Source organism: Paroedura picta, chromosome 6 (genome assembly GCF_049243985.1).
Source record: "Paroedura picta isolate Pp20150507F chromosome 6, Ppicta_v3.0, whole genome shotgun sequence".
Classification (NCBI taxonomy): Eukaryota; Metazoa; Chordata; class Lepidosauria; order Squamata; family Gekkonidae; genus Paroedura; species Paroedura picta.
Window position 1 is genome coordinate 122,817,167 of NC_135374.1, and position 19,967 is coordinate 122,837,133.

At 53.4% G+C, this 19,967-nt stretch overlaps 1 protein-coding gene and 1 long non-coding RNA gene across 4 annotated transcripts in view; both read left to right on the plus strand.

Moving 5' to 3' along the window:
- The first annotated feature begins 2 nt into the window (after positions 1–2).
- Positions 3–1,261, plus strand: LOC143840475 (uncharacterized). Its single transcript, XR_013232206.1, has 2 exons — positions 3–254; positions 1,207–1,261. It is a non-coding gene; the product is annotated as an uncharacterized LOC143840475 (long non-coding RNA).
- A 1,512-nt stretch (positions 1,262–2,773) lies between these two features.
- Positions 2,774–19,967, plus strand: part of LOC143840472 (snaclec bitiscetin subunit beta-like) — a 28,876-nt gene continuing 11,682 nt past the window's right edge. Inside the window, exons 1-5 of one of the 3 annotated variants that reach the window (XM_077344057.1) lie at positions 2,774–2,937; positions 9,215–9,350; positions 11,839–11,913; positions 14,247–14,446; positions 17,870–18,007. In XM_077344057.1, coding sequence (XP_077200172.1) covers positions 11,859–11,913; positions 14,247–14,446; positions 17,870–18,007 — 393 coding nt within the window. In that variant the 5' untranslated portion in view covers positions 2,774–2,937; positions 9,215–9,350; positions 11,839–11,858. Of the gene's footprint in view, positions 2,938–9,214; positions 9,351–10,199; positions 10,371–11,201; positions 11,318–11,838; positions 11,914–14,246; positions 14,447–17,869; positions 18,008–19,967 lie in introns of those variants that run through there. The other 2 variants (XM_077344058.1, XM_077344059.1) reach the window with 2 other exon arrangements.

Here is a 19,967-nt window from a genome sequence, read left to right on the forward strand (position 1 = left end):
CCGGTTTCCTCTGCGTCTGTCTGCCTAAAATACAATCTAGAGCAGCAGTAGTACTCCAACTGCGACCCTCCCGAGGCCCATGGACTACAATTCCCATTAGCCCCTGCCAGCGAATGCTGGCAGGGTCTCATGGGAATTGTAGTCCATGGGCCTCGGGAGCGCCGCAGTTTGAACAGAAGGTGTGCCAGGTCAGAGGAAATGGGCTTGCCCTGCAGGCTCCCCTGACCTGGGGCTGCAGCCTGATTCTGCTGCAGGTCTGTTCGGGGGCCAGTCCCGGTGGGGCCTAATCCCCAGAAAGTGTGTGTGTGGGGGGGGGGAGGCTCTCCTGCTGGGCAGCCCAAGAGTGCTGTAAAGTTCATCTGGATCTGGAAGCCGAGGGTGAAGGGCAGGAGGCATTGGCAGAGGTGCCCCCCCCAGTCGTCTCCATCCCAGCATTTCTCCAGTGGAAAGATGGGAAATTGTGGGGTGCTCTGAAAAAGCCCCCTGACAGCTGTGCTAGAAACAGTTTTCTGTGACCAAGTGTGATTGAAAGGGACTGAAGAATCTTCTGAGGAATAAATCCTTAGCCTTAAAAATGGCATTCAAAACTGAAGCCAGTTTCCTCCCATGGTTTCTAAAATACTGGACATTGGAGGCTTTTCAGATGCGGCTTTAGGGAAGCCAGAACTTCGTGCTATAGCCTCTAACTCCTGAGGCTGCTGAGTAGCCCTGTTTAGGATTAAATGTTTATCCCATCAAGTTTTTGTAATACCTATTAGGTTATAGTTCCCTTCCGCTATGAGGACTTCTGGTTCTTCCCGCTTGTTTCCTCCAAGTGACAAACTTTCAAATACTTAAAAAGAGTAATCATTTTCCCATCTCAGCCTTCTCCAAGCTGAACACTCCCAAGTCCCTCAGCCTTTTCTCATGGAGTTTGGTCCCCACCATTCTGGTCACTCTCCTCTGAACCCTCTCAATGTTGTCCATGCCCTCCAGATCTACATGCATTACCCCTGGTGCAGTCTGACCAATGTCTTTCAGAGTCGTTCAAAGTCCCCAGAAGCTGTTCAAGGTTATCCCTGAAGATGGCCAAGGAGCCTCTAGCTCCGTCACTGTATCATTGGATGGGGGAAGGTTGCGGCAGAGCCTCAAGATTTTATCTGCAAAAGTTTGCAGAGCCTCACAGCTAATATCCAATTTTCTGCTTTTTGATTGCCCATCTTTCAGGACTGTAAATTACTGGATTATCCAAAACCATCGTGCCGGGTGTGAGCTAGCTGGCTCAATGGAGGTCACGAAACAATCCCTCTGCGTGACTGCCACCTCTCAGGCCTGAATATAGGATGTTCATGATGTTTCCTGGCAAGTCTTTCTCCAAAGTTGCTCTAGTCGTCTCAGCTCCCATTTCTTTTCACGTAGCTCCCTGGTATACCAGGGGGTCAGCTTCAGGTGGGATTGAGGGGTGCATCGGGGTACAAGTTCATCAACGGCAGACAACCTCTTGCCTTTAAGAGCTTCTTTGTTAGTCCCTTTTCCTGCAGTATCTCCCCATCACTTGGTTGATACCAATATGTCTGGGAATGAAAACTGCGCTATTCTCCATGTTGTTCAACACATCTCAGCAGCTGTGAAAAATTAAAAACAAAACAAAAAATGACATTTTCTCAGCATAGGAATAGGCAATTAGGATGCTTGATGACTAGCTTGAAGTCTTATGGATTTTAATTTGTGGTTTTTTTTAAAAAAATTGTATATTTCTCTTTCCTTTGATTTTTAAATGCTGGTTCTCTTGTTTCTGTGCCTTTGATCCTAATCTTTTTTATATTGTCTGAAAAGTCAGTATGTTATAAAGCTGTTTTAAATAAACAAATTACTGAAAAGAATGCACATTTCAATAAAATAAAGTAGTTTAAAAACTGACTGTGCTGCAATCCAGAAGTAGCCTGACGACATCCAGTTATATGGCCAAGAGGTCTCCCTTTTGGTTCCTGTCTCTCTCCCGCAATCTGGAGATGTGGGACCTGTCAGCCATTTAGGGCTAAGGAAAAGGATTTCTGGCCATTCGCATCTTAAGGAGGTGAGAGTGGGTGGAGGAGAAGTCTGCACTTTATTCTCGGGTTGCCAGCTCTGAGTTAGGAAATTCCTGGAGATTTTGGAAGTGGAGCCTGCGGAGGGTGGGGTTTCGGGAGGGGAGGTGCAATGCCCTAGAGCCCACCCTCCAAACCTGCCATTTTCCTTCAGGGGAACTGAGAATCTGCTGTAATTCCAGATCTATACAAGAGCCAAATGGCCTAATTAGAGATCTTTTGCCTAGCCCCAATTAATCACGCTAGAAGAAAAACTTTTAGAATATTTTTACTGCAGAAGGAATATAGACACGGGAGTTCCCAAATCTGCGCAGAGAACAATAGGGTTACATAGTGTTAGATATCCTTCCCTTGGAGGCTGGGAAAGATGATGCCCTTGCAGGATAAGCCAATAGTCTGGGGCTTCTATCTCCCCACTCCCGGGAACACCCTACAGCCATTACACCATCCTTCCAGGAACTGCTGAGAGGTCCAAAAAGCTGTTTGCACCCCCCCCCCTCCATTCTTCAATTGTTTGCATAAGCAGTAGTGACAGCAACTTCTTCCATTTCTCTAGCCTTGAGATAAGGACAGTATGACTCCAGCTATACCATAAACTGGCTTGGTGAGAGAGCTTATCAAAAAACACAGCTGCACGGCTGTAATGTGACTGCAGAGTCACAATACTTACATGTGGGCATATCGAAGAGTGGATCTTCTCCACATCAAGGAGGAAACGGGGGCCCATGACATTCTCTTTGAGGTGCAGATGCCTTTGCCTATTTTGGATCTCCCCACCCCCGCCTCCAGCATGGACATTGTGCTGTGGTCTCTGCTGATTAGTTGGCTCCCAGCAGCAGCAGACCCTTTCCTTTCCAGTGCTGCCTAAAAGGTATGTCCTCTTTAAGTAATGCAAGGAACACTCATGCAAGAAAGAGTTAATGATCAGTCCACACATACTTCACGAGGATCAGGCTGCTTGGCAATTTGTTTCTTAAAATGAGGGGGAGTCATGGGGGGGGGGGAGTGAGAGAAAATACCAGTAAAGACTTTTGAAAAGTGTTCCCCCCCCAACTTAAAATTGTTTTAAAAAGAAAATATTAAGTGTTAAGCGTCTCCTTAACTTTACACAAGCAATGAAGTGCAAAAGGCAAATGTCAGAATTGAAAGCCCTTCTCCTACTGGAAACCAATCAACAGACCAATTGACAACTCAAACATGCTGGCTGAAGCATCAAACAACCCCGCTTCCCCCCCCCACACACACACACACACATACACACACACACGCAGTCTAGCTAAAAGCACTGATAAGTGCCCCCCATCAAGCACAAAGGAGAGAGGAGACTGACAACTGGAACAATTCAAGTGCAGAAGATAGCATTTTCTGTTTCAAGTCAGAAAAAAAGGAGGGTTGCAGATCTCTTGCAAGATCCAGGTTCAGGTAGATCAGAATTCAGCAGGATCGAGAGCAGAAAGGAACTATGCGTGCAGACAGTACCCTGGGCTCTCCTTAGCCCATGAGTAGCCTGTATTGCCTGTGAGTACTGGGGCTGATGCATTCCCTTGTCTTCCTGAGACACATGACCTTGATCGGCCCACAACCTTGTTTGGCCTCTCTTCTACCAAAGCTCCACCCCAGACTCCTCTACAATATCAAGCCTCACTCTGTCTGACTCTGCTCCAACTTCTCCACTTCTCCAACATGGCCTCTCCTCAGGCTTCATTTGCTGTTCCAGCTACACCCCACCTCTAGAAAGGTCTGCTCGGAGGACTAGGGAGGTTTGGTTGTGGCTTGCAGGGGGTCTTATGGCCTCAGGGCTAAAGGGGGTTTTATATGGGGGAGTATGGTTTGTTATGTTTTTAAGCCGCTGCAAGTCTTTGAAAAGCGGTGGCATATAAGTTCAATTATTATCATCAATAATAATAATAATAATAATAATAATAATAATAATAATAATAATAATAGTGTGAGACAGGATGATGGACTAGATGGCCCATTGGTCTGATCCAGCAGGGTGCTTCTTAAGTTCTTTCTAGGTTTATTTATTTTTATTTTTATTTAAATCTCAATCTTCCTCCAAATAGTGTATGTCTCCCCTATATCTTTCCTTATAACTTTGTGAGGTAGGATTTGGTGGGAGTGGAAAGCTAGCCCAGGGCTACCCGCAGAGTAGGGATCTGACTCTCCCGTTTGACAGTCTGGCCATCACACTGACAGCTGGGCAAGGCAACCATTTCAGAGAGTGGCGGAGCCATGTGTCTGTGCTGGGTTGCCCTCACTCCCCCAGAAATCAGAGCCAGTGAGCCTCCCCCCACACCGCCATTAGTCCTGCTGGCCGTCTGTCTTCCAATCAATCCCCAAGAATGAAAATACTTCTGTGAAGGGCAGAGTCTTCAGACCGGAAGGCTCAGAAACCTGTTCTTGAATGTATTTTGAAATGTTACCAAGTTATACTGACTGTTGCCCCATAAGTCAACTGAGCGAGAGCTTTAGCTTTAAAGATATTCATTGCAGCTGGTACACAGCGACCTCCTTTTTGCCAAAATAATTTTTAATTGCATTTGCACTTTTCTATGCACTTAAGGAGATTATATTGATATAGGCGGGTCTTGCATAATTTGCCTGTTCTATCAGGGATCCGTTTAGGCCCCAAACATAGAGATTTATTTTTGTACTAGTAATCAGGCCCGCTGCAGGGGAATGCAGCGGGCGCTAGGACCTTACATTGTTCTTCGGTGTGCTGGTCTTCGGCTGCTTCAGCGGCGGCGGCGAGCTTCTGGCAGGCTGGTCGGAGGGTCAAACACCTCCTGCTGCTCCTGGCGGCCGCCTGCGCGTCCCCTTCGGCCGCCACTTGTCCGCCGCCGCCGCCGCTGCTCCTGTCCCTGCTGGCCAGCGGGCCCGGCCCCTCGGCGGCGGCGGCGGCGGCGGCGGCGGCGGGGCGGGGAGAGCCGGTCGGCGGCGGCGGCGGCGGGGGAACGGCAGGCGGCAGCGCGGCGGCAGGCAGCGGCGGAGGTCCGGGCTTCTTGCAGGCTGGCCCGAGTGTCCCTCGTCGTCGTCGGCGAGCTTCTTTCGGCGTGGGCGGGCTGACGCGGCAAGAGGCGCTTCGCGCCTCTCGCCTCGTCAGCCCGCCAGGCAGGGAACCCCCGGCAGCCGCGCTTCGCGCGACTGCCGGAGGCTTCCCCGGGCGGCGGCCTGACGCGGCGAGAGGCGCTTCGCGCCTCTCACCGCATCAGCCCGCCAGGCAGGGAACCTCCGGCAGCCGCGCTTCGCGCGACTGCCGGGGGCTCCCTGGGTCGGCGGCCTGACGCGGCGAGAGGCGCTTCGCGCCTCTCACCGCGTCAGGTCAGGAGGAACTGCGAGCCGCGCTGTGCGCGGCTCGCATTTGCTGGAGCTGGGAATCGGAGGGACCAATCGGCAGGCGCTTCGCGCCTGCCGATTGGTCCCTCTGATTGTCTGTCATGAGGAAGGGTCCAATCCGGACCCTTCCTCATCACGGACTAATCCCACCTCCAGAGCCCTTACCGAATTATATAGTCCGTGGCGCCCGTGGCACCACGGGCGGTTTAAAGATTCTTTTAGTCTGTGATCGTGAATAAACTTGAGAATGCCAGACTATGAAGCCCACTTCTCCATAATGGCTTGTTACATCCAAGCCCCCATTTAGGAGAGAATGCCAATGCTGCAATGACCTGAGAAAACCCCTCCATGGATTACCTCCCTCTAGAGCAGCTGTCCCCAACCCCCAGTCCGGGGACTGGTGCCAGTCCGTAGATCAGTTGGTACTGGGCCACGGCTCCTCTTCGTTCTCCTCCCGAACTGCTGCCTCGAGGGCTGCCCTGCCACTCTGCTGCTGGCTCACCTTTGGTGCTCTCCAGCGGCCGCCATGGCTGGGGCTCCCCCTCGGCGTGGCACTGCAAAACTGCTGTTGTCAGGGGCGCTGGCAGGAAAGCAAGCGGAGCAGGGGCTCAGACGATAGCAACGTCTCTCAGCAAAAGACTACCCCCGGGCCTCAGTAAAATTGTCAAACGTTGACTGGTCCCCGGTGATAAAAAGGTTGGAGTCTACTGCCCTAGAGGTTTCCCAGTAAGCTCATCAAGGGCTCAACACTAGTAATTAATTCAAACTCATTATTCTTGGGAATAACCATCCAAAACTGATCTTAAGACACCCATTGGGCAGTTAAATGGATGCGGTCTTGTGTGTGTGGTTCCTTGATCCAAACAGGCACACAGCTTGGATGCTGGTTCATCTTGCAGCTCCCCCTTGGGACTTTTGCATGTTGGAAGATAGCTATTAATCTTTTTCTGACCCAAAATATTAATCCTCTTTCACATCGAGCCTTTACTTTCTTCTTATATCTTTGTGTTAGTTCAAATAGTCTTATAGCGAGTTAGGGACTTTATTTTGGTTTTTCAATAAGAATCCTTCTTGCTCCTTTCAAAAGTTTGCCTCTGCCTGAGTTTTCTGTCTCGGATAATCCCCCTGTAGACCCAGGTGGAGCTTTTGCTTGGCACCCCTCTCGTTTAGCATCATTTCCTAGAATTGCTAATTCCCTCCCTCATATATTCAGGAGACAAGTGTATTTCCGGTGACTTTGCAATGACTGCAAGCAAAGTGGACTATTGTCAGTGTTCACACGCAATGGTGCTCTCCAGGATTGTATCCCTAATCTTAAATATTGGCCGCTGTTTTGGGCAGTTCCTAGTGCTGAGGTGGAGGCCAGTGAGCTTCTGCCCAGTTGGCCCCACGTGAGTCAGTTTGCCCTGAATGCCACAGGCAGCCCAGAGATCCCCCAGGGGCACTTCGGAATTGAAGCGGTGTGAAAGAAGAGGAATGAGGCAAATATTGATCAAGAGGGACGAGGCAATTCAGCCCACTCAGACGCCTCCTCCTGAGGTGTGATGTGATTTTGTGTACTTAACAGCTCCTCAGTGTTGACTGTACATTAAGGATGTTGGCACTGGGCTTAAGGGAAGGGCTCAGGAGGAAGAGATGGGGTGGGTGTGTGTGTGTGTGTGTGTGTGTGTGTGTGTGCATGTTTTCTGGAATGGGGATGGAGAATTTGCTGTTCACTTCTTTCAGCACAACATCCTGGAGGTTGGTTCTCTGAGAAGGCAAGAGGGAGGGCAGCTTTGTCATCCTTCCCTGTTTTAGACCACATCCTTGGCCAGCAAGTAGAACTGACCATTTAATCATTTCAATATTTATGTGCCTGTTTTCTACGCATGATGTCGTCCATCCGGGTTCTCCTCATCCTCCATTTTTTCCTCCCAACAATACCCCTGCAATGTAAGTTGGGCAGAGCCAGAGGGTGACTGTGGGCCAGTGGCCAACTGGGGATCCAACCCCAGATGTTCCCAGCCTGCTCCGATGGGCTAACTCCCCCCCCACTCCAAGCACTCCTGGACCCCTTCACAGTTGGGGCAGAAATGACCCTTTAAAAGCTGTGGGAAACTGGCACGAACAAGTTAACCCTTTGCAAGCATTTCTTCTGTGAAGGAATATCCAGTGAAATGTGCTTCCCTCACGAGTGCTCATGCGCAGCATCCCTGCTGGGACAGGCCAACCTTGGCTCACAGTCCCAAGTCAAGGGCATCTCTCTAGAAGCCAATATGGAAGAACTCCCCCCCCCCCGCTCACACCCATGGAGGTCACGCCCTGTCACAGGGGCAGGTGGCAGCGCCGGCAGCACAATGGTGGGCGGATCCCATCTTGCACCTCTGATGCCCAGATTCCACCTCAAGACATCTTGCAGACAGGAGACTATGGAGCGTGGCTCATTTTCCGAAAGATTTTGAATGGTATGCAAAGTCTGCATTTGACTGAAATGAGGAAAAAGAAGAAGAGTTGGTTCTTATGCTGCTTTTCTCTACCGGAGGGAGTCTCAAAGCAGCTTCCAGTTGCCTTCCCTTTCCTCTCCCCACAACAGACACCCTGTGAGGTGGGTGAGGCTGAGAGAGCCCTGAGATTACTGAAGAAGAAGAAGAGTTGGTTCTTATATGCCGCTTTTCTCTACCCAAAGGAGTCTCAAAGCGGCTTCCAGTCGACTTCCCTTTCCTCTCCCCACAACAGGCACCCTGTGGCTGAGAGAGGTGAGGCTGAGAGAGCCCAGATATCACTGCCCGGTCAGAACAGCTTTATCAGTGCTGTGGGGAGCCCAAGGTCACCCAGCTGCATGTGGGGGAGCGCAGAATCGAACCCAGCATGCCAGATTAGAAGTCCGTACTCCCAAGCACTACACCAAACGGGCTCTCTTAGGGGAAGGAGCCCGTTTTTATACCCTGCCTTCCTTCCTGAAGAGAGTGAGGAGGAGATGCACAGCAGGGTTTCCCAAATTCTTGTGTTCTCAGGTTCAAGTGCCCGCCCTGCAAATGTTTCCGTGACCCTACAGTAGGACAAAGGCCCGTTCTTCCAGCACAGTCCCAAGAACCCTGCCCTGGGAGGAAGCCTCACTGGCTGGACTTCAGTGGGATTCTGATCAGGCCAGTTTAGGGTAGTACTCTTAGCGTCCACAAGGAATGATCAAGGGTAGAACTCCAGTCTGTTGATGGGTCAATGGTAGGGTTGCCAACTCCGCTTGGGAAATTGCTGGAGAAGGAGAGACCTCAGAAGGAGGCAATGCCAGAGAGCCTGCCCCCCAAAGGAGAACTGACCTCTGTAGACTGGAGGCTGGTTGTAACTCTGGGAGACCTCCAGAACCTAGCCCTGGAGGGTGGACTTGATGATCTCCCATGCCACAGAGGTCCCTTCTTTGACCAAACATCACCCTCCCCGGGTTCCACCCCTGAGTTCCCATGGACTTTCCAGCCTGGAGTTGGCAACCCTACATGTCATATGTGCCTGAGAAGTCAAGGTCTTGATTTCTATGTAGGAAAGTCTTTCCCATGAAACCTCCTCTTCTCCCCAGCATAGCCGTGACAACAATATTGTGGAGTGTGAATTTATGCTTCGCTGTTCTCTGTATAAACAGGTCTTTCCATTACTGTCAGATTGTTGTAGAAGAAAAAGGCAAAATCAGGCAGGTTTGGCTGCTGCTGGTTTTGCCGCTCGTTTTCCTAGCCAGGGAGAAGGAGAATTCTCTACACTCCTGCTCTGCTATTGCGAAGACTCTGGCCGTGTGTTTGTAAGAAGGCTAAGTCAACAGTGTTCTGCCCTCTTTTGTTTAGGGGGAAGAGGAGACACACCAAATATTGGCTCCCGTTCCCTTGTTCCCAGTCATCAGAGCGGGAGCTATAAGTACCACCGAGGGCCTTGTGGCCAACGGGACAAGAGGAGCGCAGGCCAAGAGAAGACTGAGGACAGGTATTCCAAATTATTTCCTTAGGACTTGGAAAGAACTCCAGATCGTGCAGCCCAACGTTGTACCTGGATCAGGGCAGAAGGCCAAGGAAGGCAGGTGTCAGTGGGAGAAGCTGGCCCACCACTTCCCTCGTGGGTGCTCTTCACCCGCCTGCCGGCTGTGCCCCCTCCCCCCACCCGGCTGCCTGCCTGGGGGAGCCAAGGAATCAGAGCAATAAGTGGGAACGGCTCATGGGAACGGTTCAACAGGATTGTTCAGGGTTGCCAACCTCCAGGTGGGGCCTGCAGATCTCCTGGAATTACAACAATTACAGAGATCGATTCCCCAGGAGCAAGTGCCTGCTTTTGTCGGTGGACTCCATGGAACTGAACCCTGAGGCGGTTCCCCCCTTCAAGCTCCACCGGTACCGGGTTCTACCCCCAAATCTCAAAGAGTTTCCCAACCCAGAGCTGTCAACCCCAAGGGCAGTCCCAGAAGGGTAGTCAAGAGCCCCCAGGGAGTCCACCCCTCCAGCCCTGCACTAAACATCAGCCAGCTGGGGGCAGGGGGAGGGGCATCAGCTGGGCTTGCTTAGCAGTGCTGGCCACCTGTATTCATAAAGGCACCCTCCCCACAATCAGAAGCCTGGGCAAAGGTCCTTTCCAGGCCCCCCACCCCTGTTGTGGGCTCTCCCAAGCTGCAGCCCAGAGACGGAAAGGCATGTCCTGTGGTCAGAAAGGGGGGGGGAGGGGGGCTTTCAGGGGAAAGGACCGCTGAGCCCGCCTGGTCACTCGATAGGGTGCTGCCCACAGAAAGGCTGCACCAGAGGCCTGCAGCAGGGCCCTTTCCTCTCCCGAGGGCTAATCCAGCGGTTTCTGTCTCTCCGCTCTGCACCAGGCCATTTTCTTTGCACTTTTGTCCTTTGCCATTGTTGTAATTTTTCTGCAACAACTGAAAAGCTGTGGGTGTGCTTTGATGAACAGAAATGTGATCTCAAGAGAGTCACCTGACAGAAATGCTGATTCTGTGGACTTGGGCAGAGTGTGAGTGGGTGGGCAGAAGGGGCGGCGTTGGTGCTTGGCTCTTGTGGCACTTCCTTGCATGCCCAGGGAGATGCCAATGGCCAGTTTGGGGTTGGATTTCCTCCAGGCCAGGCTGACCAGGGATTCTGTTGGGGGGGGGGTCATTATCTGGGCATGGAATTGGGGTCATTGTGGGTGGGTGGGCAGATAGTTGTGAAGTTCCTGCATGGTGCAGGGGGTTGGACTAGATGACCCTGCAGGTCCCTTCCGGTGCCATCAGGGGTGTTTGGCTGTCCAAGAGAACTTAGAGGAGAGGAGAAGGAGGTTAAGGGGCGGGGGTGGATGGCTCAAGGCAAAATGTTCTGGCTGTGTATTTCCTGTGTGTGCCATGACTTAAATGCTACCCTTTTCCTTGACTTTTGCACTATGGGAAAGTTTTGTTAAAACTTTTCAGTAGGCATTTTTTTAAAAACAGCCCCCCCCCCCCCCCAAGAATACCAGTGAGAGCAGGGCGAGCAGAGTCAGCGTCTGTGGCTGAGAGAGGCCACATGATTGACAAGATCAGGCGTTTGTGTCTGCCCATTAATGAACTGAGCCAGCCCGGGAGGGTGGGGCACAAACCTGTCAGATTCCCCTTGGCATGTGGGGAGGGTGGCCGGGAGCCTTTCTTTCCTGACCCTGTGCCTGTCCTGTGGCCCCCACTTCAGGGGCCCTGAGCCTGGTTCTGAAGAGCGGCTTCTCCAGAGGGACTCCCTTGCCTTTTCTCTCTTCTCACCGCAGCCTCGGGAGAGTCGGGGAGGGGGAGAAGGGGCCGGTGGTTATGGGGGCTTTCTAGAGGGAGTCGCTCTTGGCTCTGTCCTGCTGGGAGTCCGGCTGGATGTTTCACAGTTCACTGGTGGCTTCCTTGTCCAAGCCGAGCTTGAGGGAGACGGAAGGAATGGCTGCTGAGTTCCAAGCCAGCATCCAAGGTGCCAGCCGTGCCTTCTGCTGGGCCCCTGCCTACCGGGGTGGGCATGGCCAGGGAGGGGTGGCTGCTGCTGTCCGGTACGAGACCAGCACTGAGTAGGGGATTTAGCAGAGCTGAGGGTGCCCAGCACAGAAGGGAGACCTGGCCCAGCAAAGGAGGCAGTGGGGGGAGGGAAGAGAACACACGCTTGGGGCAAGAAAAAGCACCTTCCGCCCAATGACAGGGAGGGAAAGCAAGAAAAGGAGGTCGAGGGGGTGGGGGGAGCGGGAGTATAAGGGGTCCGTTCCGCTGCTGGTGCGCTTGGACTGTGGCTTCATCAAAGGAAGTGGGCAGGATGGGATGGGGGAGAGTGGACTGGCAGAAGGGTGATGCTTCCCAGTTTACTTTGCGGAAGACGGAGTGGGGAGAAATGCCCCAAGGCCCCTCTCAAATAAGGGATAGAACGTGCAGCAAAGAAGAAGAAGAGAAAGAAGAGTTTGATTTTATACCGCGCTTTTCATGGCTGGCTTTTATTCCTTGTAGGTTGCTGTTTATTTTGAGAAATGAAGCCTCTTCTAATTTTCTTCCTGGGGGCAATGGTTCTCCCTGGACCCACAGGTGAGTGAGTGAAGAACCTCTGGCTCTTAGGGAAACTTCGTCTCATAAGATCTTGGCTTTGGTGGCAGAGCCCCCCCCCCCCCCCCGCCGCCCAGGCTCAAAAGATGAGCTCAGAGGGCAGCCTGCAGGACTTCGTGGAGGCTGGATTATATTTACGAGGCACTTATATCATCTCTCTCTCTCCGAGCAGAGTTCTGATCTTTTTGAACTCCATCTTCTGGGGTGTTCACTACTCCTCCCAATTTGGTGACATTTAATGTGGCAAATTTAATGAGGAGTCCCTCCAATCTCTCATCCAAGTCATTGTTAAAAATGTTGAAAACTACCAGACCTTTTAGTATACAGATGTTAGGGTGATCCCCATGCAAAGAGACACAAGCCAAGCACCCTCTGGCTCTTGCCAAAAGCTCACACCTCTAGCAAGGAGACAACTTTAAACGCATAGGGTCACTGGGTGGGGCTTGCAGTCTTTCTGCTGCACTCCACCTCTTGCACATACAGTATTTATTTGCTGGCGTATAAGACTACTTTCCCCCCCCTGAAAAACATGCCTGCAAGTGGGGGGAGGGGGTCGTCCTATACGCCGGGGGCTCTTCAGTTGGGATAGACAGAGCTGCCCATAGTGGCCTCCCGATGCCCGCCCACCTCATTCTACATTCCATCCAGTATCGCGCGGTATCCAGCGTGGCTGCGGCGAGCATCAGCCTTTTCAGCATCAGGGGTGCCAGCCTTTTCGGCGTGACCGGCCCGTTCTGCTCGGCGGGAAGCAGCAGTGCTCCGGCCTGCCCCTTGTCTATGCAGAGCTCGCACATGCGCACTTGTGCACTAGTGCCGGTCACAGGAAGATGCAGGGGCGGGCCAGAGGCGCTGCGGTCGCGCTGCAGCCGTACAATGGTGACAATGACAGGTACTGTAATGAGAGCCAGTTTGGTGTAGTGGTTAGGAGTGCGGACTTCTAATCTGGCATGCCAGGTTTGATTCTGCACTCCTCCACATGCATCCAGCTGGGTGACCTTGGGCTCGCCACGGCACTGATAAAACTGTTCTGACCGAGCAGTGATATCAGAGCTCTCTCAGCCTCACCCACCCCACAGGGTGTCTGTTGTGGGGAGAGGAATGGGAAGGCGACTGTAAGCCGCTTTGAGCCTCCTTCGGGTAGGGAAAAGTGACATATAAGAACCAACTCTTCTTCTTCTTTTAATGTAACAAACTCTATATTTTGAGTGGAAATGTTGGGGGGTCGTCTTATACGCCCAGTCGTCTTATACACTGGCAAATACGGTACTTCCTCAATCAGCCACAAACAAAAGCACCTAACAGTACTTAACAGAAACCATGGTCTAGCAGGTTACAGGGCTACAGGGTCATAGCACTGCCTCGCAATCTTTCTGCAGCACTCCACCTTCAGCGCACACTTCCTTAATGAGCCATAAACAAAAGCGCTTAACAGAAATCACTTTCTTGCAGGTTTCAGAGCACCCACTCAACCACAAACACTTTCCTCAGTTTCTCTCACACAGCAGCCTAAGCTAGAAGAGACAAAAAAGAAGGGGGAAAACCCTCACCTTACCAGCCACTCTCAACATTCTCCTTGCCTTCTCCCCAGCTGCTATCTGGGAGTATGAGGCACACGGATATAGTATCTGCTCAGCATTTAGAAGGTGCCAGGTTCAAGCCCTACTTAAGGCAACCCTGTAGGTAGTGATGGGAAAGATGCTTCATTGTTTGGAGACTGGCTGTCAGTCTGAGTAGTTGACATCAGAAGAGCCCTGCTAGATCAGACCCAGGAGGGTTCCTCTAGTCCAGCCTCCCCTCCCACAGAGCGGCTGACCTTTACGGTGCTACTGGACTCCTGCTCTTTTTGATTATTTGATAGCTGCTCAAAAAAAATCCTTTTGCTTTTTAAGATGTCTGTTTTTCTACGCCAAATCCACCTTGGTCTTGTGGGCGTGTCTAGGAGGCTCCAGGGCACAGAGTGCCGATGAACAGGACTTCTGCGTGTCAGAAAAGAATTCCACCTGCCCAGCAGGGATTCAGGCTGAAGGGAGAAGGGTGGGTGTGGGTTACGCTCTTCGTTTGTTAACAGACATGACCCTTCTGCTTGGTCTATATGAAAAAGGAAGAGAAAAGAGAGGTTCGTATTGTTTCCACACTCGTCACAATGTGCAAAGACAGTTCCAACCAGCAAACTGAGTGAGGGTGGAAGTATTTTCATGTAGTTTTCCTGCGCTGAATAGGAGATGTTTATATTATTTTTAAAGGCAACTATTGGACAGCAGCTTTTCTGTGGCAACCTGACCTGTGTATGTGGGTGTGTTTCTGCAATCTCTTAGGGGCCAACCAGCGTCAAGTGCGGTTCCTCTTTGGAAGCCTTTTGGGAAAGGACAACCCTCCTGCTGCCACGCAAGCCCCACCTTCTCTTCCGGAGGAGCCAGCGTCCTTTTGCCAGGGTGGCTGTCGCGATGGCTGGTTCAGTTACAGGGACCAATGCTACTTGTATGTCCAGGACGCCATGACGTGGGAAGGAGCAGAGGTCAGCCCCTTTCCTCATCCCTTTCCACTGCAACGATGAGGCCTGTAGCTCCTCCTCCTGGGACCACCGGCAGGAACTCCAAAGGGATGCAAGGCATCTTGCACCAAGATCAGTCAACATTCATACTACACTTTTATTCGAAAGCATCTCAGAGATCTGCTCACAAGCAGTGATGTGAGCAGTCATCTGCCCAGATAAGAACATAAATTCTGCTGGATCAGATCAGACCAGGGAGGGTCCCTCCAGTGCAGCCTCCCGTCTCACCCAGGGGCAAGCCAGTTCCTCTGCAGGGCCAGCCACAGGGCAGAGAGGCCGAGGCCTTCCCCTGCTAAGGACCCCAGAAGAGCCCTGCTGGGTCAGACCAGGGAGGGTCCATCCAGTCCAGCTCCCCGTCTCACCCAGGGGCCAGCCAGTTCCTCTGCAGGGCCAGCCACAGGGCAGAGATGCCGAGGCCTTCCCCTGAGAAGACCCTCAGAAGAGCCCTGCCAGGTCAGGCCAGGGAGGGTCCCTCCAGTCCAGCCTCCCGTCTCACCCAGGGGCCAGCCAGTTCCTCTTCAGGGCCAGCCACAGGGCAGGGAGGCCGAGGCCTTCTCCTGAGAAGACCCTCAGAAGAGCCCTACTGGGTCAGGCCAGGGAGGGTCCCTCCCGTCCAGCCTCTCGTCTCACCCAGGGGCCAGCCAGTTCCTCTGCAGGGCCAGCCACAGGGCAGAGAGGCCGAGGCCTTCCCCTGAGAAGACCCTCAGAAGAGCCCTGCTGGGTCAGGCCAGGGAGGGTCCCTCCAGTCCAGCCTCCCGTTTCATCCAGGGGCCAGCCAGTTCCTCTGAAGGGCCAGCCACAGGGCAGAGAGGCCGAGGCCTTCCCCTGAGAAGACCCTCAGAAGAGCCCTGCTGGGTCAGGCCAGGGAGGGTCCCTCCAGTGCAGCCTCCCATCTCACCCAGGGGCCAGCCAGTTCCTCTGCAGGGCCAGCCACAGGGCAGAGAGGCCGAGGCCTTCCCCTGAGAAGAGCCTCAGAAGAGCCCTGCTGGGTCAGGCCAGGGAGGGCCCATCCAGTCCAGCCTCCCGTCTCACTCAGGGGCCAGCCAATTCTTCTGCAGGGCCAGCCACAGGGCAGAGAGGCCGAGGCCTTCCCCTGAGAAGACCCTCAGAAGAGCCCTGCTGGATCAGGCCAGGGAGGGTCCCTCCAGTGCAGCCTCCCGTCTCACCCAGGGGCCAGCCAGTTCCTCTGAAGGGCCAGCCACAGGGCAGAGACGCCGAGGCCTTCCCCTGAGAAGACCCTCAGAAGAGCCCTACTGGGTCAGGCCAGGGAGGGTCCCTCCCGTCCAGCCTCTCGTCTCACCCAGGGGCCAGCCAGTTCCTCTGCAGGGCCAGCCACAGGGCAGAGAGGCCGAGGCCTTCCCCTGAGAAGACCCTCAGAAGAGCCCTGCTGGGTCAGGCCAGGGAGGGTCCCTCCAGTGCAGCCTCCCGTCTCACCCAGGGGCCAGCCAGTTCCTCTGAAGGGCCAGCCACAGGGCAGAGAGGCCGAGGCCTTCCCCTGAGAAGACCCTCAGAAGAGCCCTACTGGGTCAGGCCAGGGAGGGTCCCTCCAGTCCAGCCTCCCGTTTCACCCAGGGGGCAGCCAGTTCCTCTGAAGGGCCAGCCACAGGGCAGAGAGGCCGAGGCCTTCCCCTGAGAAGACCCTCAGAAGAGCCCTGCTGGGTCAGGCCAGGGAGGGTCCCTCCAGTCCAGCCTCCCGTCTCACCCAAGGGCCAGCCAGTTCCTCTGCAGGGCCAGCCACAGGGCAGAGAGGCCGAGGCCTTCCCCTGAGAAGACCCTCAGAAGAGCCCTGCTGGATCAGGCCAGGGAGGGTCCCTCCAGTCCAGCCTCCCATCTCACCCAGGGGCAAGCCAGTTCCTCTGCAGGGCCAGCCACAGGGCAGAGGGGCCGAGGCCTTCCCCTGAGAAGACCCTCAGAAGAGCCCTGCTGGGTCAGGCCAGGGAGGGTCCCTCCAGTCCAGCCTCCCGTCTCACCCAGGGGCCAGCCAGTTCCTCTGCAGGGCCAGCCACAGGGCAGAGGCCAATGCCTTCCCCTGCTAAGGACCCCAGAAGAGCCCTGCTGGGTCAGACCAGGGAGGGTCCCTCCAGTCCAGCCTGCCGTCTCACCCAGGGGCCATCCAGTTCCTCTTCAGGGCCAGCCACAGGGCAGGGAGGCCGAGGCCTTCTCCTGAGAAGACCCTCAGAAGAGCCCTACTGGGTCAGGCCAGGGAGGGTCCCTCCCGTCCAGCCTCTCGTCTCACCCAGGGGCCAGCCAGTTCCTCTGCAGGGCCAGCCACAGGGCAGAGAGGCCGAGGCCTTCCCCTGAGAAGACCCTCAGAAGAGCCCTGCTGGGTCAGGCCAGGGAGGATCCCTCCAGCCTCCCGTTTCACCCAGGGGCCAGCCAGTTCCTCTGAAGGGCCAGCCACAGGGCAGAGAGGCCGAGGCCTTCCCCTGAGAAGACCCTCAGAAGAGCCCTGCTGGGTCAGGCCAGGGAGGGTCCCTCCAGTCCAGCCTCCCGTCTCACCCAAGGGCCAGCCAGTTCCTCTGCAGGGCCAGCCACAGGGCAGAGAGGCCGAGGCCTTCCCCTGAGAAGACCCTCAGAAGAGCCCTGCTGGATCAGGCCAGGGAGGGTCCCTCCAGTCCAGCCTCCCATCTCACCCAGGGGCAAGCCAGTTCCTCTGCAGGGCCAGCCACAGGGCCGAGGGGCCAAGGCCTTCCCCTGAGAAGACCCTCAGAAGAGCCCTGCTGGGTCAGGCCAGGGAGGGTCCCTCCAGTCCAGCCCCCCGTCTCACCCAGGGGCCAGCCAGTTCCTCTGCAGGGCCAGCCACAGGGCAGAGGCCAATGCCTTCCCCTGCTAAGGACTCCAGAAGAGCCCTGCTGGGTCAGACCAGGGAGGGTCCCTCCAGTCCAGCCTCCCGTCTCACCCAGGGGCCAGCCAGTTCCTCTGCAGGGCCAGCTACAGGGCAGAGAGGCCGATGCCTTCCCCTGAGAAGACCCTCAGGAGAGCCCTGCTGGGTCAGACCAGGGAGGGTCCATTCAGTCCAGCCGCCCCTCTCACCCAGGGGCCAGCCAGTTCCTCTGCAGGGCCAGCCACAGGGCAGAGAGGCCAAGGCCTTCTTAAGAACGTCACCCTTAAGCAGCCAAGAGTTTGGGGGTAGGAACAGCTAGACCTAAAACACAGCCAGGATGTGCCTGCCGTAGGTATTCCCAATCAGAATTACTTCCCTGTCTTCAAGTCACTCACTGTGAAAGGTATTTACTTATTTATTTGGAGCACTTTTTAATGCTCCTTTCTTCAAAATTATATTCAAGATGGATTATACGGATACTGGATGGCGCTTCCCACCATCACCCACCTCCCCCCACTCCGGTTCCTCCTTCCTGCTCTCCACCCACTTGATCTCTTTTTCAGAGGGCTTGCCAAAGAACAGTGAACGGAGGGCACCTGACCAGCATTGGGAGTGCTGAGCAAAACGATTTCCTGGTCAGCCTGGCCACTCATGCAGGACATCGAACCGCCCAATTCTGGACCGGAGGAAGCCACCGGAAGGCAAGTCCCGCCCCTGCCCCTGCCCTCGTTGCTTCCACTGCTCCCCAGGTGCCACCCCTGAGCTCAGAGCAGTGGCGACACATAATTTCCTTCTTATGTTTAGGATTCCTGACCAAATCCCACTTTCTAATTGTTATTTTGAAATCACTGGCTGCTCAACATACCTCATTGTACACTCCCTAGAAAACAATTATGAAAAATCAGACGCACTAACTTCATATATTATTCACGTTAATGGGCCAGAGAAAGAAGCAATCGAGGCTGAACATCTAAGACTAGGAAATAAGATAAGCCAACCAAACTTGGTCTTTAAACCAAATGAAATTATTATTGAAATCTTCCCCAATCGTAGCCATGATATAAGCTGGTAGAATAAGTGGGTAGCTAAAAAGCATCCCAGCTGCTTATTAGGAACTGTGTCAGGGGAGATAGACATCCAGAATTTTAGTGGCCCACTATAGCATCAATCAGCTACGGTCTAAAAGAAATGAGTTGAGGCACTATGGCTTTTGTATTTAAAAGATAATGGGACTAAAAAGGGAAGCAAGACAAACAAAATTAGGGGAGGAGGCAAAACAACTAGAAGATAATTTCAGTGCAGATTATTACTCAAAGAAAAAACTGAAGAACATCTCCTCACCATCTAAGGAGGCAACAGAATAAGGGAAAAAATCCTTAGAAATTAGATTAGATCAGATGGAGGCAGGAGACATAGCCACAAACCCCCAACTGATCAATCTTGCCTCACCCTTGAAACCTCAAAAAGTTCATCATTTAGCACCAGACCCTGCAGATCAAGGGCCTTCAGACCCCTTTAAATATTACCCTTTTCTGACGGAGGCCGAGGAAACAGTAGCAACAGAGGTCCAAGACAGTGGCTTCCTGAGACTATAAACTCTCTTAAACACACTGAGAGAAATTAAGAATAGGACTAGCCCAACAATACCACATGGAGAGAAACCAGCAAGGGAAAAGGAAAGCTTTTCCACACTGCAAGCCCCTATGAAATAGAGCAGGGAGAAATCAAGTGGTAAACACAGTTGGTAAACAATTAATGGGTATGGTCCTTGCCCACATCTTGATGATAATGACTGGAAACAAACTTTTGGATTCTGAAGGCACTTTCACTTGTTTTGTGATTATGTATAGCAGCGGCCACGCTGGGCTGCTGCAGGGGCATTGCAGGAGATGCACGGGGAAGGCTGGAAAGTGGCACAAGTTGGTGGACTGGCTACACACCAGAATGTGTCCCCCCAGGGAATGCTGCCACAGTGAAACAGTTATGTGGCGGGAGGGTGGCAGGGGGGGGTCCAGTGTACAGGAAGGCGGGATAGTGGAAGACCACAATTCTACCTTCCTGCACAATAGTGTACACTACCCCAGTCAACCCCACGGTGCAATGCAATGCCACAGAGTCAGGTGAGGCTGATCTGGTCCACCCCCAGCCACCATAGCACAGGTGGTATGGGCCTGCCCCAGTCTAGCATCCAATGGCAGTCATGGCAACAAAGGGAATGTGGAAGGATCCGTGTTCCCTTGTCGCAGGCCATCTGGGCCAGGGCCAGGAGGGGATTGGGATGGCGGCAACATCCTGCCCATGCAGGTATTAGCCCTGCTGTCCTGCCATTGCCAGCCCAGCCTTTTCGCCTTGTTCATGCATAATCAGTCATAGAAGTGCTAGTACAATTGAGTCTAGCCCCATCAGAGGTGTTAAAAAAGATCTGTGATTTTAAAGTGGTAATTTCTTGGGAGGTGATAATCTCCCTTTAAGATTAACTCTAGACATCAACCTTGAAGGGCTTGATATCCGCTACCCAAGAGAGAAACTGTAGACACTTCTGGTATATTCTGAATAACAGCCTCAAGGGGGTCTCCTCTATTCCTTTTTGAATCTCTCCAGATATATAGTTTGATTTTTTCAGTAGTCTGTATCATAGAGACATAGTCAACAATACAGAAG